The 16103-nt window shown below is 44.5% G+C and overlaps 1 protein-coding gene and 1 pseudogene across 1 annotated transcript in view; both read left to right on the plus strand.

Annotated features, from left to right (window-relative positions):
* Positions 1-3536, plus strand: part of CCDC83 (coiled-coil domain containing 83) — a 112173-nt gene extending 108637 nt beyond the window's left edge. The window contains exon 12 of the mRNA XM_077964166.1: positions 2871-3536. Coding sequence (XP_077820292.1) covers positions 2871-3032 — 162 coding nt within the window. The 3' untranslated portion in view covers positions 3033-3536. The remainder of the gene's footprint in view (positions 1-2870) is intronic.
* A 7295-nt stretch (positions 3537-10831) lies between these two features.
* On the plus strand, positions 10832-13077 carry LOC100425892 (tricarboxylate transport protein, mitochondrial pseudogene; annotated as a pseudogene).
* The last annotated feature ends 3026 nt before the right edge of the window (positions 13078-16103 follow it).

Consider the following 16103-nt stretch of genomic DNA (forward strand, 5'->3'; position numbering starts at 1 on the left):
CAGGAGATGAAGACCATCCTGGCTAATACAGTGAAACCCCGTCTCTGCTAAAAATACAAAAAAATTAGCTGGGCATTGTGACAGGAGCCTGTAGTCCCAGCTACTTGGGAGGCTGAGGCAGGAGAATGGCATGAACCCGGGAGGCAGAGCTTGCAGTGAGCCGAGATCACGCCACTGCACTCCAGCCTGGGCGACAGAGCGAGACTCTGTCTCAAAAAAAAAAAAAAATTAGCTGGGCATGGTGGTGCGTGCCTGTAATCCCAGGTAGTTGGCAGGCTGAGGCAGGAAAATCGCTTGAACCTGGGAAGCAGAGGTTGCAATGAGCAGAGATAGCACCATTGCACTCCAGCCTGGGTGACAGAGTGAGACTCTGTCTCAAAAGAAAGAAAGAGAGAGAGAGAAAGAAAGAGAAAGGAAGAAGAGAAAGGAAGGAAGGAAGGAAGGAAGGAAGGAAGGAAGGAAGGAAGGAAGGAAGGAAGGAAGGAAGGAAGGAAGGAGGGAAGGGAGGGAGGGAAAGAAAGAAAGAAAGAAAGAAAGAAAGAAAGAAAGAAAGAAAGAAAGAAAGAAAGAAAGAAAGAAAGAAAGAAAGAAAGAGAGAGAGAGAGAGAGAGAGAGAGAGAAAGAAAGAAAGAAAGAAAGAAAGAAAGAAAGAAAGAAAGAAAAGAAGAAAGAAAGAAAAGGAAGGAAGGAAGGGGAAGGAAGGAAGGAGGGAGAGAAAGAAAAGAAAGAAAAAGAAAGAAAGAGAGAAAGCAAGAAAAGAAAGAGAAAAAGAAAAGGAAAGAAAAAAAAGGAAAGAGAAAAGAAAGGGAAAGAAAGAAAGAAAAAGAAAGAAAGAAAGTTTTATGGAAATCATGCACTGTCACTTCCATCATATTCTACTGGTTGATGTAGTTACAAAGTTCCATCCAAGAGGAAGGAACATAGCTCCTACATCTTGATGGAGGAAGGTCAGTATCACATTGTAAGAGAAGGAACTTGGAATAGGATATGAATTAGGCTATCTTTGGAAAGTACAGATTGCACATATACCATTCATTAAAACCTGGAATATTAAGCCTTTTAATTTTAAAACTTCTTTCTAGTACATTCCAGTTACTTCCATAGCCATCCCTTGTTATTTTTCCTCTTGGTACTTTAAAAGCTCTCCTAGAACTTAAAGTCTGGTAGTGGAAAAAATGATATAAGAAAGCAGAAGAAACTGAATAAACCAACACAAACCATTTTAACTAACTACAATTCAATCCTGCTGCCATCAAGTGATTATTTAAAGACTAAAGTTCTAGTTCCTCTAGCACTGAAACACCTCCATGAGTATCTTGGAATCATGACTCCTGGTATGTCTTGATGATCTCAGGCTAGTGGACAGTTGTCTACAAAATCCCGAAATTGCATACCATTTGGTTGAATGAAAGACCTTACTTTCCATGAAAGTTTTTGATGTAGTCAAACTGCTGTGGCCATGGTGTATCACTTGAGAATCCTCTTCCCAGTGATTCTGAAATACGTGGTAGGTCTCCATCAACTTGCTTTTTTCCTATCTTTCATTTATCACAACTACATATTTTGAAAGCTAAATAGAATTATATGTATTTTGAGAAATAAGACATCACCTTCCTTTTTCATTATTTGATTCTTCTAAACTCAAATAAATATTTATTGAGAACCCCACAACATGCCAGGTCCTTGTTAAATGCTTGTGCATTTAAGGGAGAGAACAGCAAGAAATGAAATCTCAAATATGCCTATACACCAGGCCTTGCACCCAAATCACTTATAGACTTGTAGAGGACAGGTAAGAAAATCAACAATTACCATATAAGAGTAAACAGACCACCTGTACCTGTGTCCCTGATCAGTCTGTGCTTATCATTGCACCCCAGCACTTGATACAGGGCCTGGCATATAGTCAACACCTGGGAGAGGTTTGCTAAGTAATGTGTCGAAGGAATTAAAAAGCAAGAGTTATGGCATGGGAGACTTCCTGGAGGAAGGGACATTGGGTAGGGCGTGAGCTCTGTCCACCCAGTTTTGGGTTGGCTATGGATTTCATGTCAGTTAGACTTCTAATTCTGTTTGTTGATATCTTAGACTTGTAAACCAAAAGTAGCTGAGACAGGTCTCAATCAATTTAGAAGTTGATTTTGCCAATGTTAAGGATAATACCTGGGAGAAAAAAAAAAAAAAACACACCTCGAAATCACAGAAACAGTGTGTGGTCTGTGCCTGTCTCCAAAGATGACTTGGAGGCCTTCAATATTTAGAGGAGAAAAGTGGGCTGGAGGGGAAAGCAGGAAGTTATAGTCATCCACATATTGCAAGAGAAAAGGAGCAGGTAGGGGAACCATCAACTATGTATTCACCTCACACTTTACAAAAGATCAGGTGAACATAGAGTAGCTACCTGTGGAGATAGTTAACCTTTTATCTGTATGTATCTGCTTAGGAACAAAAGGAAAGGCAGTTGCTTACATGACTCAGCTTTCAGCTTAATTTTTTCCTTTTGGCAAAGTGAATTGGGGTCCCATGTTTTTATTTTCCTTTCACAGACTGTAGGTAGTTTTGCACTAACTATAGCCAGCATCCCTCCCCCATTAACCCACTATGAGACAAGCTTTCTAGCCTTGCTCTCTGCTTTTTAGGAGATCTTTCCTACTGTGTATGCCTTACTGGGTATATAAGTTTACTGAGTGTTTTGTTTTTTTCTCATTTATAGTAGCTCTCATATTTCATGTTTTACACAGCATCAGGCAATTAGGGGGCAATGAACTCTGTCAGATAAAGGCCAACTGTAATAAAGCAAGCCTAATCTATCAAAGCTGGTAATTTGCTGAATCACCTCTCCTATTCTTTTTTGTGTCTGTTCACCATAGGATTATGTAAACTTGGGCCCCCTGGGAGTGAAGCTTATGAGTGTGGAGAGCAAGAAAATGCCCATTCATTTTCAAGAGAAGGAAATTCCAGTCAAACTCTATAAAGATGTCAGGAGCCCGGAAAGTCGCATCACATATAAGATGATGAAGTCTTTTCTCTAAGACTGAAAGCTGCAAAGGAAACACAACGTTTTCTTATAAATGTTTTTTGGGAACTGAACTATATCCGTTGCCCATTTTACTTATGCTTTGGCTCATTTTTAAACCAGCTGTTATTTCTAAAGGTCATAATTACATGTAAAATCAAAGGTATTCAGCTATTCATTTACTTGCATGGTATGAGTGACCAAAATGGAAGCACACTTTGTATTTCTACATTGAAGTATTCAGAAGCATGACAGTAGTTTCAAGGTAGTCTCTGAGGTTCCTTTTCACACACAAAACATTCACTGATTAATCTGCGATTCCAATATGAAATAGTTCCATTAGAAATGTTTCTAAGAAAATCTTTGTATAGCATTGTCTACACATCTTTCCCTCTGAGGATGCTCAATGTGATAGACAGCCAGTCTGTAATTCAAGTCAATTCTTCTTAGTTTAACCCTGTGTATTAGTCTGTTCTCATGCTGCTAATAAAGACATAATTGAGACTGGGTAATTTATAAAGGAGGTTTAATTGATTTACAGTTCCACATGGCTGGGAAGGCCTCACCATCATGGCAGAAGGCGAATGAGGAGCAAAGTCACATCATACATGGTGGCAGGCAAGAGAGGGCTTGTGTAGGGGAATTCCCATTTATAAAACTATCAGATCTTGTGAGACTTATTCACTACTTCAAGAACAGTATGGGAAAAACCTGCCCCCATGATTCAATTACCTCCTACCAGGTCCCTCCCATGACACATGGGGATTATGGGAACTATAATTCAAGATGAGATTTGGATGGGCATGTAGCCAAACCATATCACCCTGTTTATAATGAATATAAAAAATGAATGTTAACAAACTTGAGAGTGTTAATTTGTCATATAAAAATATCCACAGATAGGCCGGGCGCGGTGACTCAAGCCTGTAATCCCAGCACTTTGGGAGGCCGAGGCGGGCGGATCACAAGGTCAGGAGATCGAGACCACAGTGAAACCCCGTCTCTACTAAAAATACAAAAAATTAGCCGGGCGCGGTGGCGGGCGCCTGTAGTCCTAGCTACTCAGGAGGCTGAGGCAGGAGAATGGCGTGAACCCAGGAGGCGGAGCTTGCAGTGAGCCGAGATCGCGCCACTGCACTCCAGCCTGGGCAACAGCGTGAGACTCCGTCTCAAAAAAAAAAAAAAAAAAAAAAAATCCACTGATAGGGAGCACTCCCTCCCTCCAGCTATATCTAGCCTAAACCACCATGTTCCTATCCCAAGAAAATACCACTTCTTTCAGGGCTACCACAAGCCAAAGACACTGTGACTACCTGGATGTGACATCAGCATTCCATTTGGATCCTCAAGACCAGATAATACCATCATATGTCATATTTCTGTAATCTTTAGTGATATAAGGATTAATTAATCATCAGTGGGGGATGTTATTGGCATTTAAAGTAAGGACAATTGCGTGGCACTGTCTTGAGCCTGCAGGATGTTAGCACTCCTGCTCCCTCAATCTCAAATGCTGCTACCTTAACACTCTTCATTGTAGAAGTCAAAAACACTGGTCGTGTTACGTGGTAGTACCATCACCAATTGAACACCTTTGAGTTTCTCCTGTACTTAATTTTTGGAGACAAGGACTCACTCTGTCACCCAGGCTGGAGTGCAGTGGCACTATCATAGCTCACAGCATCCTGAAACTCCTGGGCTCAAGCAATCCTCCTGCCTCAAACTCCCGAGTAGCTGGGACTGCAGGTCTGTATCATCATGCCTCAACCTCCGAAAGTGCTGGGAATACAGGCGTGAGCCACTGCTCAGCCTCTCCTGTACTTTAATCTCCATTGTGTTCAGTGCTTTCCTGGACTCTTCCCATTCTCTCCCAAACCTTCCAACCATAACTTCTAAAAAAATCAATAAACAAGACAAACGCCACTGTTGAAGGTGTAAATGTCCAAGGGGTTCACCTTGCCTGCTGCCTAGACAGAGCCGATTCATCAAGACAGGGAATTGCAATAGACAAAGAGTAATTCACACAGAGCCAGCTGTGCGGGAGCCCAGAGTTTTTTTATTACTCAAATCAGTCTCCCTGAGCATTCGGGTAGCAGAGTTTTTAAAGACAACATGGTAGGTGTGGGAAAGCCAGTGAGCCGGGAGTGCTGATTGGTCAGAGATGAAATCATAGGGAGTCAAAGCTGTCCTCCTGCACCGAATCAGTTCCTAGGTGGGGGGGGGGGCCACAAGATCAGATGAGCCAGTTTATCAATCTAGGTAGTGCCAGCTGATTCATCATGTGCAGGGTCTGCAAAATATCTCAAGCACTGATCTTAGGAGCAGTTTAGAGACAGTCAGAATCTTGTAACCTCCAGCTGCATGACTCCTAAGCCATAAGTTCTAATCTTATGGCTAATGTTAGTCCTACAAATGCAATCTACTCTGTAGGCAAGAAGGAGGTCTGCTTTGGGAAAGGGCTGTTATCATGTTTGTTCTAAACTATAAACTAAGTTTTTCCCAAAGTTAGTTGGGCCTCTGCCCAAGAATGAAAAGGACAGCTTGGAGATTAGAAGCAAGATGGAGTCGATTAAATTAGATCTCTTTTGCTGTCTCGGTCATAATTTTGCAAAGGCGGTTTCAAAGGTGTCTTTTCTTTTTGAGACAGGGTCTTACTGTCATCTAGGCTGGAGTGCAGTAGCATGATCATGGCTTACTGCAGTCTTAGCCTCTCAGGGATCCTCTCACCTCACCCTCCCAAATAGCTGAGACCACAGAAGCTCACCACCATGTCCAGCTAATTTTTTATTTTTTGTAGAGATGGTGTTGGGGGGAGGGTGGGAGGGTCTTACCATGTGACCTAGGCTGGTCTTAAACTCCTGAGCTCAAGTGATCTTCTTGGCTCAACTTCTTAAAGTGCTAGGATTATAGATGTGAACCACCACGCCCAGCCTGTTGAAGATTTCTTTTACTCTCTGGTTTTGACTGGCACCTGGCTTTCCCCAGAAAGACCTCACTTCCCCTGTAGCCCTCTCTAGTGGATGGTATTGATTCTTCTCTGCCCCCACATTCTGTGGGGCTTACATGCTTTCGCCAATGCAATGCCTCTTGTAGACCACAATTCCACCAGTGTTATGTAAAAACACGCCTTTTGAAGCTCAGTATATATGTCACCCTCTACTACTATTCTTTGCTATAATTTTCTAACTCTTCTTATCACTCTTCTCCATAATCTTTAATTTGGCACCTGGTTCACAGGCCTCTTTTCCACTCTACTCCATTCCCTAACATATCCATCTATTGAGATACCTATTAGACATTCATGAATATAAAATTGTTGCATATATGTGTGCTTCCGTTTGACCATTCCAGATCGACTCTCTACTCTTATCTCTGTGTCCCAAATGGTGACCTTTATGGACTGCATCAATGTCCTTTGCTTCTAACCTCCAACTGAGTTTGTTTAATGGGAGTTTTTAGCAGGAGATCAAAGAAAGTGAGAAGGGTGAGATTTCTTCCCCCAGCTCTTTCTCTACCAGGTCATGTAGATTAGCAGGGTCCCTCTATCAAAGGCCACTATTCCTGTTGGAAGGCTCACCTAACAAAGGTTGAACATCTCTAATGTGAAAATCCAAAATCCAAAGTGTTTCAAAATCTGAAACATTTTAAGCACTGACACAATGCTAGAAGAAGTGGAAAATTCCGCACCTGACCTCATGTGATGATGGGTTGCAGTAAAAACTTTGTTTTGTGCACAAAAAAAATAATTTAAAACAGTATGTAAAATTACCTTCAGGTTATGTGTATATGGTGTATCTGAAACACAAATGAAGTTTGCGTTTGGACTTGGGTCCTACCCCCAAGATATCTTATGTATATGCAAATATTCCAAAATCCTAAAAAATCTGAAACCTGAAACACTTCTGGTCCCAATCATCTCAGACAAGAAATAATCAGTATAGCTACTCTCTAGGTCTGGTAAGTGCTCCCTCCCTCTGCCCCTTTAGACCCAGGAGTGGAACAGTTCCCATCTGTTGATAGCCCCAGGGAATGTTACCATTCCTGTTGGTTTTCCTTGATCCTGCCCACACCTTTTTATATATTGCCTTTGTTAAATTTTCTCCAGGTATCCTGTTTGAATGTGTCCTTTGTTTCCTGCTAGGAAAGGTCAAGGCTGGAGATTCAGATCTGGGAATCAACAGCCCAGAACTGAATTTAAAGCCATGAAAACCTAAATGACATAACCTAGGGACTGAGTGTCAATAGAGAAGAGAGACATGGATACACCTGGAATACTTCATTCTGTACGTGTGGGCCCTGAAACTAAAAGGTATCACTCTCAAGAGATTTCAGAGCAGAGGTGGACTGAATCTAAGTAAAACGGCAAACTAGCCCTGACCCAGCTCAATTCTTTTTTTTTTCTTCGCTCTCCTCTCTTTCCCTCCCTTCTCCCTCCTCACTCACCAACTGCACATGGCACCTACTCCTCACCAGAGCCTCTCGATTCCCCCACTCAATTCTTGATTGGTTTGAGGTGATTTTCCCCTCACCTAATATAACTTACAGAGGATAGATTCTTTTTCTCTGGGGAATAAAGAATACCAACCCAGACACTATGCACCTTGTATACACAATGTTCAGCACACTAAACTTTATACCTGTGTGTGCGTGTGCATGTACAGTTCAAAGAAGCAGGAAAATAAGACTAAGAATCAGGAGGAAAAGCAAACAAGGCATGCCCACAGATGATCCAGCTATTTGTCAGTAGGCTAGGACTTTAAGAATAATATTATATGGTGGCTGGCAAGATGGCCAAATAGGAACAGCCCTGGTCTGCAGCTGCCAGTGAGATCAACACAGAAGGTGGGTGATTTCTGCATTTCCACCCGAGGTACCCAGCTCATCTCACTGGAACTGGTTAGACAGTGGGTGCAGTCCACAGAAGAGGAGCTGAAACAAGGTGGGGCTGAAGCACAAGGGGTCAGGGAAGCCATGAGGGACTATGCAGTGAGGAATGGTGCATTCTGGCACAGATACTCTGCTTTTCCCATGGTCTTCGCAACCTGCAGACCAGGAGATTCTCTCAGGTGCCTACACCCCCAGGGCCCTGGTTTCAAGCACAAAACTGGGTGGCCGTTTGGGCAGACTCGGAGCTAGCTGCAGGAGTATTTTTTTCATACCCCAGTGGTGCCTGGAATGCCAGCAAGACAGAACCTTTCACTCTCCTGGAAAGGGGGCTGAAGCCAGGGAGACAAGTGGTCTAGCTCAGCAGATCCCATCCCCACAGAGCCCAGCAAGCTAAGATCGACTGGCTTAAAATTCTTGCTGCCAGCACAGCAGTCTGAAGTCAACCTGGGACGCTCAAGCTTGGTGAGGGGAGGATCATCCGCCATTACTGAGGCTTGAATAGGCAGTTTTCCCCTCACGGTGTAAACAAAGCCATTGGGAAGTTCGAAGTAGGCAGAGGCCACCACAGCTCGGCAAAGCCGCTGTAGCCAGACTGCCACTCTAGATTCCTTCTCTCTGGGCAGGGCATCTCTGAAAGAAAGGCAGCAGCCCCAGTCAAGGGCTTATAGAAAAAAGTCCCATCTCCCTGTAACAGAGCACCTGGGAGAAGGGGCGACATTGGGCACAGCTTCAGGAATCAACAGACACCTCATAGAGAAGAGCTCCAACTGGCATCTGGCAGATGCCTCTCTGGGATGAAGCTTCCAGAGGAAGAAAGAGGCAGCAATCTTTGCTGTTCTTCAGCCTCCACTGGTGATACCCAGGCAAACAGGGTCTGGAGTGGACCTCCAGCAAACTCCAGCAGACCTGCAGCAGAGGGGCCTGACTGGTAGAAGGAAAACTAACAAACAGAAAGGAATAGCATCAACATCAACTAAAAGGACCTCCACACAAAAACCCCATCCGAAGGTCACCTACATCAAAGACCAAAGGTAGAAAAATCCACGAAGATGAGGAAAATCAGCATGAAAAAGCTGAAAATTCCAAAAATCACAATGCCTCCTCTCTTCCAAAGGATCACAACTCCTCGCCAGCAAGGGAACAAAACTGGACAGAGAATGAGTTTGATGAATTGACAGAAGTAGGCTTCAGAAGGTGGGTAATAACAAACTCCTTTGAGCTAAAGGAGCATGTTCTAACCCAATGCAAGGAAGCTAAGAACCTTGAAAAAAGGTTAGAAGAATTGCTAACTAGAATAACCAGTTTAGAGAAGAACATAAATGACCTAACGGAGCTGAAAACCACAGCACGAGAACTTTGTGAAGCATACACATGTATCGATAGCAGAATCAATCAAGCAGAAAAAATATCAGAGATTGAAGATCAACTTAATGAAATACAGCAAGAAGACAAGATTAGAGAAAAAAAGAATGAAAAGGAATGAACAAAGGCTCCAAGAAATATGGAACTATATGAAAATGACGGGGAGAATGGAACCAAGTTGGAAAACACTCCTCAGGAGAACTTCCCCAACCTAACAAGACAGGCCAACATTCAAATTCAGGAAATACAGAGAACACCACAAAGATACTCCTCGAGAAAAGCAACCCCAAGACATATAATCATCAGATTCACCAAGGTTGAAACGAAGAAAAAATTGTTACTGGCAGCCAGAGAGAAAGGTCAGGTTGCCCACAAAAGAAAGCTCATCAGACTGACAGCAGATCTCTCTGCAGAAACCCTACAAAGCCAGAAGAGAGTGGGGGCCAATATTTGACATTCTTAAAGAAAAGAATTTTCAACCCAGAATTTCATATCCAGGCAAGCTAAGCTTCATAAGCAAAGGAGAAATAAAACCCTCTACAGACAAGCAAATGCTGAGAGATTCTGTCACTACCAGGCCTGCCTTACAGGAGCTCCTGAAGGAAGTACTAAATATGGAAAGGAAAAACCGGTACCAGCCACTGCAAAAACATACCAAATTGTAAAGACCATTGACACTATGAAGAAACTGCATCAACTAACGGGCAAAATAACCAGCTAGCATCATAATAACAGGATTAAACATAACAATATTAATCTTAATGTAAATGGGCTAAATGACCCAATTAAAAGACACAGACTGGTAAATTGGATAAAAAGGCAATATCCATCAGTGTGCTGTATTCAGGAAACCCATCTCACGTGCAAGATACACATAGGCTCAAAATAAAGGGATAGAGGAATATTTACCAAGCAAAAAAAAAAAAAAAACAGGGGTTGCAATCCTAGTCTCTGATAAAATAGACTTTAAACCTACAAAGATCAAAAAAGACAAAGAAGGGCATTACATAACGGTAAAGGGGATCATGCAACAAGAGCTAACTATTCTAAATATATATGCCCCCAATACAGAAATACCCAGATTCATAAAGCAAGTTCTTAGAGACCTATGAAGAGACTTAGACTATCACACAATAACAGCGGGAGACTTTAACATCCCACTGTCAACATTAGACAGATCAACGAGACAGAAAATTAAGAAGGATATTCAGGACTTGAACTCAACTCTGGACAAAGTGGACCTAATGGACAGCTACGGTACTCTCCACCCCAAATCAACAGAATACACATTCTTCTCAGCACCACATCACACTTATTCTAAAGTTGACCACATAATTGGAAGTAAAACACTCCTCAGCAAATGCAAAAGAACGGAAATCATAACAAGCAGTCTTTCAGACCACAGTGCAATCAAATTAGAACTCAGGATTAAGAAACTCACTCAAAATCACACAACTACATGGAAACTGAACAACCTGCTCCTGATTGACTACTGATAACGAAATTAAGCCAGAAATAAATAAGTTACTTGAAACCAATGAGAACAAAGACACAATGTGCCAGAAGCTCTGGGACACAGCTACAGCAGTGTTTAGAGGGAAATTTATAGCACCAGATGCCCACAGGAGAAAGTGGGAAAGATCTAAAATCGACAACGTAACATCACAATTAAAAGAACTAGAGAAGCAAGAGCAAACACATTCAAAAGCTAACAGAAGACAAGAAACAACTAAGATCAGAGCAGAACTGAAGGAGATAAAGACACGAAAAACCCTTCAAAATATAAAAATTAGCTGGGCGTGGTGGCATGTTCCTGTCGTCCCAGCTACTCAGGATGCTGAGGCAGGAGAATGGTTTGAACCAGGGAGGCGGAGGTTGCAGTGAGCTGAGATCGCACCACTGCACTCCAGACTTCCGACAAAGCAAGACTCCATGGCAAAAAAAAAAAAAAAGAAAAGAAAAAAAAAATTAATGAATCCAGGAGCCGGTTTTTTGAAAAGGTTAACAAAATAGACTGCTAGCCAGACTAATAAAAAAGAAAAGAGAGAAGCATCAAATAGACACAATAAAAAACGATAAAGCGGATATCACCTCTGATCCCACAGAAATACAAACTAACTACCATCAGAAAATACTATAAACACCTCTGTGCAAATAGACTAGAAAATCTAGAAGAAATGGATAAATTCCTGGACACATACACTCTCCCAAGACTAACCTAGGAAGAAGTTGAATCCCCGAATAGGGATTTAAAGATAAATATGTAACTTTAAATTCATGTATTAAAAGAGAAAGGCTGAAAAATCTTAAGCTGTTACCTTAAGGATTGTGAACCTCGAAAATTTCAGGCAGGTCTCAGTTAATTTAGAAAGTTCATTGGGCGGAGTTCAAAAGTCTCGGACCCCAGGCCGCCACTGCGCGCAGCCTCCTGCCCGCCATGGCCGCGCCTCGAACCCCACGCGCTCTGGCGGCCGCCGCGCCCGCGTCTGGCAAGATCAAGCTGACGCTCCTGGGGAAGGCGATCCTGGCAGGCGGCCTGGCGGGCGGCATCGAGATCTACATCACCTTCCCCACCCAGTATGTGAAGACGCAGGGCAGCTGGACTAGCGCTCGCACCCGCTGCGGTACCAGAGCATCCGGGACCGGTGTGGTCGAGTGTCTGCAACCATGGCGTCCTGGGCCTGTACCGCGGCCTCAGCTCCCTGCTCTACGGCTCCATCCCCAAGGTGGCCGCCAGGTTCGGAATGTTCTGGTTCCTCAGCAACCACATGCGGGTTTCCCAGGGACGCTGGACAGCACGCGCGGGCTGCTGTGCTGCCTGGGCGCTGGAGTGGCTGAGGCCGTGGTGATCATGTGCCCCATGAAGACCATCAATGTGAAGTTCAGCCGCCACACCTACCTAAACCCCCAGTACAGAGGATTCTTCCGCGGGTTAGGAAGATTGTGCGGTAACAAGGGCTGAAGGGGATGTATCAGGGCCTCACAGTCACGGTGCTGAAGCAGGGCTGGAATCAGGCCATCTGCTTCTTCGTCATGACATTCCCTGCACAGTTGGTACGGAGGGGACAACCCCAACAAGCCTATGAACGTGCTGATCACTGGGGTCTTCGGAGCCATGGTGTGCACAGCCAGCGTCTTTGGAAACACTCCTCTGGACGTGATTAAGACCCGCAGGTAGGGCCTGGAGGCGCACAAATACCGGAACTCGATGGACTGCCTCTGGCAGATCCTGAGAAAGGAGGAGCTCAAGGATTCTACAAGGGCATTGTCCCGCTCCGGGCCAGGTCAGCCTGGTTGTGGCCATAGTGTTTATCATCTATGATGAGGTGGTGAAGCTGCTCAACGAAGTGTGGAAGACGGACTAAGCCCAGTGGGGCCACAGGGGACCGCCCCAGGCACCTCCAGGGGCCCCACCACCCTTGTCTCACATGATTCCAGTGCAGTAGTGCCAAAAGGCTCCTTCCTACATCCCTCGAGCTCTGTGACCTGGTCTGTGCATTGTGGCCATCAAGTCCATGTGTCCCATAGTGCCGTGTCTCCCCTGTGGTCTGTGTGTAACACCACCACTGTATCCCAGTGTCTGGTCCAGCCATGCTTGGTATGCATCTGGCCTGTGAACCTGTGCCTACTTGTCCATGTGCTTACTGTGAGCCTGTGCCTGTGTTTCAGGTTCTGTGTCATGTGATCCGGTGCCCCGCCTCCTGGGGTGCCCTGTGGCCTGGGTCCCAGTCCGGTGCTTTTCACCCTCCACGGGCCTATCACTGCTGCCTCTGGGCCTGCCCCTGGCTTCTCCGCATTCCAGGGTCTGCTACACCCCCCGGCTCCCGCCTTTGGCCTTAACTGGCCCTTAGGCCCTCCCTCCACCCAGGACAGGGTGGCACCCACCACTCTCAGGACCACCGTGCCAAGGCAGAATTTTTTTTAAAAGATATTTTGCCAAGGTTGAGTACGCACACCCATGACACAGCCTCAGGAAGTCCTGACCACATGTGCCCAAGGTGGTCAGGGCAGTTTGGTTTCATATATTTTAGGGAGACATGAGACATCAGTCAACATATGTAAGATGAACAATGGTTCCGTCTGGAAAGGTGGGACAACTGGAAGCAGGGAGGGGGCTTCCAGGTCATAGGTAGATAAGAGACAAATGGTTGCATTCTTTTGAGTTTCTGATTAGCCTCTCTGAAGGAGGCAATCAGATACCCATTTATCTCAGTGAGCAGAGGGATGACTGAATAGAATGGGAGGCAGGTTTGCCTTGCCCTAAGCAGTTCACAGCTTGACTTTTCCCTTTAGGTTTGTGATTTTGGGGGCCCAAGATATTTTCCTTTCGCAGGATCAAGGGAAAAAAATAAATTCAAAGTAAAGGTAAGAAAATACAGATGAGGCCGGGCGCGGTGGCTCACGCCTGTAATCCCAGCACTTTGGGAGGCCGAGGCGGGCGGATCACAAGGTCAGGAGATCGAGACCACGGTGAAACCCCGTCTCTACTAAAAATACAAAAAATTAGCCGGGCGCGGTTGTGGGCGCCTGTAGTCCCAGCTACTCAAGAGGCTGAGGCAGGAGAATGGCGTGAACCCGGGAGGCGGAGCTTGCAGTGAGCCGAGATCGCGCCACTGCACTCCAGCCTGGGCGACAGAGCGAGACTCCGTCTCAAAAAAAAAAAAAAAAAAAGAAAATACAGATGAGAACACTGTTTCAGGAAAAACTGTCTCAAACTGTGTTTTTCCTTTACTTTCCCACCACAACAATCAACACAGAGGACCTTGTTTTAAAATTTTTATATTTTTTTACCCAAAACAAAAATAGTCAATAATACAGAAGACTTCTGTGCTCAAATGTGGGTTTTTCTGCTACATGCCAAGCAGTAGACACCAGCTGGGTGTTCTCCAATTCAGTTCCAACATGATCAACCTGGAGATGGTGTCAGAACCCACAGGGTGAGGGGGCTCCGTCCCCAAGACTGCCCCCCTTAAACCCCAAAATCAGAGTGGCGGGGAAACATTAGAGTCCTGCCTTGGGGCAAGTGAAAGGAAGACAGGAGAGAGATTCTGTTTACTGAGGCCTGCTGGTTGGGTCTAACACATCCAACATTATAACAACAAAAGATTGTAACAAGGTGTTCCTAGAACAGGTAATTTTTAAAAAAAGAAAAAAAACCCACAACAATGGATATGGGAATGATGAACCAGGAATTACAGATGGAAACTATATATCATAACACCACAAGCAGAAACCAATTAAAGAGAAAGCTGACGTACACAGGAGAAAATCAACAAACCCAAAAGTTGGTTCTGATAAACCCTAGTGTAGTGCCTGATGGGTTCATCTTACCTGCTGCCCAGAAAGCCCAACACACTGAGAACAGCAGGTTTTTTGCAGCAAAGAAAGAGTTTAATTAGGCCGGGCATGGTGGCTCACGCCTGTAATCCCAGCACTTTGGGAGGCCAAGGTGGGCGGATCACCTGAGGTCAGGAGTTTGAGACCAGCCAGGCCAACATGGTAAAACCCTGTCTTTACTAAAAATACAAAAACTAGCCAGGCATGGTGGCACATGCCTGTAGTCCCAGCTACATGGGAGGCTGAGGCAGGAGAATCTCTTGAATCCGGGAGGCAGAGGTTGTGGTGAGCTGAGATCACACCATTACACTCCAACCTGGGCAACAGAGCAAGACTCTGTCTTAAAAAAAAAAAAAAAAGAAAGAAAGAAAGAAAAGAGTTTAATTAATGCAGGGCTAGCCAAGCAGAAGATGGACTTTATTACTCAAATCAGCTTCCCAGATAACTCAGAGGCTAGGGTTTTTTTAGATAATTTGGTGGGCAGGGGGCTAGGGTATGAGTGCTGCTGATAGGTTAGAGATTACATTGTAGAAATGTAGAAACCAGTCCTTGTGTGCTGTGTCAGCCACTGCGTGGGGGCCACAAGAGTCATGAGCCACAGGTCCATGTGGAGTCAGTCAGTAGCCAGAGTGCAAAAGTCTGAAAACATCTCAAAAGACCCATCTTAGGTTCTACAATAGTGATGTTATCTATAGGAGCGATTGGAGAAGTCACAAATCTTGTGACCTCTGGCCACATGACTCCTGAGCAGTAAGGGATTATAGAAAAGCAATCTAGGGAACAATGGTTAGTTATCTTTACACCTACATTTTAGTAGAATTCAGTCTCCTCTCATAACCCTAATCTTGTGACTTTTCATTGGTCTTACAAAGCTGGTTTCAGTCCCAGAACAAAGAGGGGATGAGTTTTACGGAGGACTGTTATTATTTTTGCTTCAATGCTAAACTAAAAACTAAATTTCTCCCATTGTTAGCTTGGCCTATGCTGAGGAATAAGCAAGGCCAGCCTGCCTGTGAGTCTAGAAGCAGGATGAAGTCAACCATGATAGACTTCTCTCACTGTCATAATCTTTGCAAAGGCAGTTTCAGTTCAAAACCAGCCTGGGCAACGTAGTGAAACCCCATCTCTACAAAAATGTAAACATTAGCTGGGTGTGGTGGTGCATACCTGTCGTTTGTTTTAGCTACTTAGGAGGCTGAGGCAGAAGATAGCTTGAGCCCAGGAGTTTGAGGTTACAGTAACTTATGATCATGCAACTATACCCCAGCCTGGGTGACAGAGGGGGACCCTGTCTCTAAAAAAGTAAAAATAGACCAGGAGCAGTGGCTCACACCTGTAATCCCAACACTTTGGGGGGCTGAGGTGGGACGATTGCTTGAGCCTAGGAGTTTGAGACCATCCTGGGAAACACAGTGAGACCCCATCTCTACAAAAATAAGAATTAAAAAGTTAGCCAGGCCTTGATGGCATGTGCCTGTGGTTCCAGCCACTTGGGAGGCTG

Source organism: Macaca mulatta, chromosome 14 (genome assembly GCF_049350105.2).
Source record: "Macaca mulatta isolate MMU2019108-1 chromosome 14, T2T-MMU8v2.0, whole genome shotgun sequence".
NCBI lineage: Eukaryota > Metazoa > Chordata > Mammalia > Primates > Cercopithecidae > Macaca > Macaca mulatta.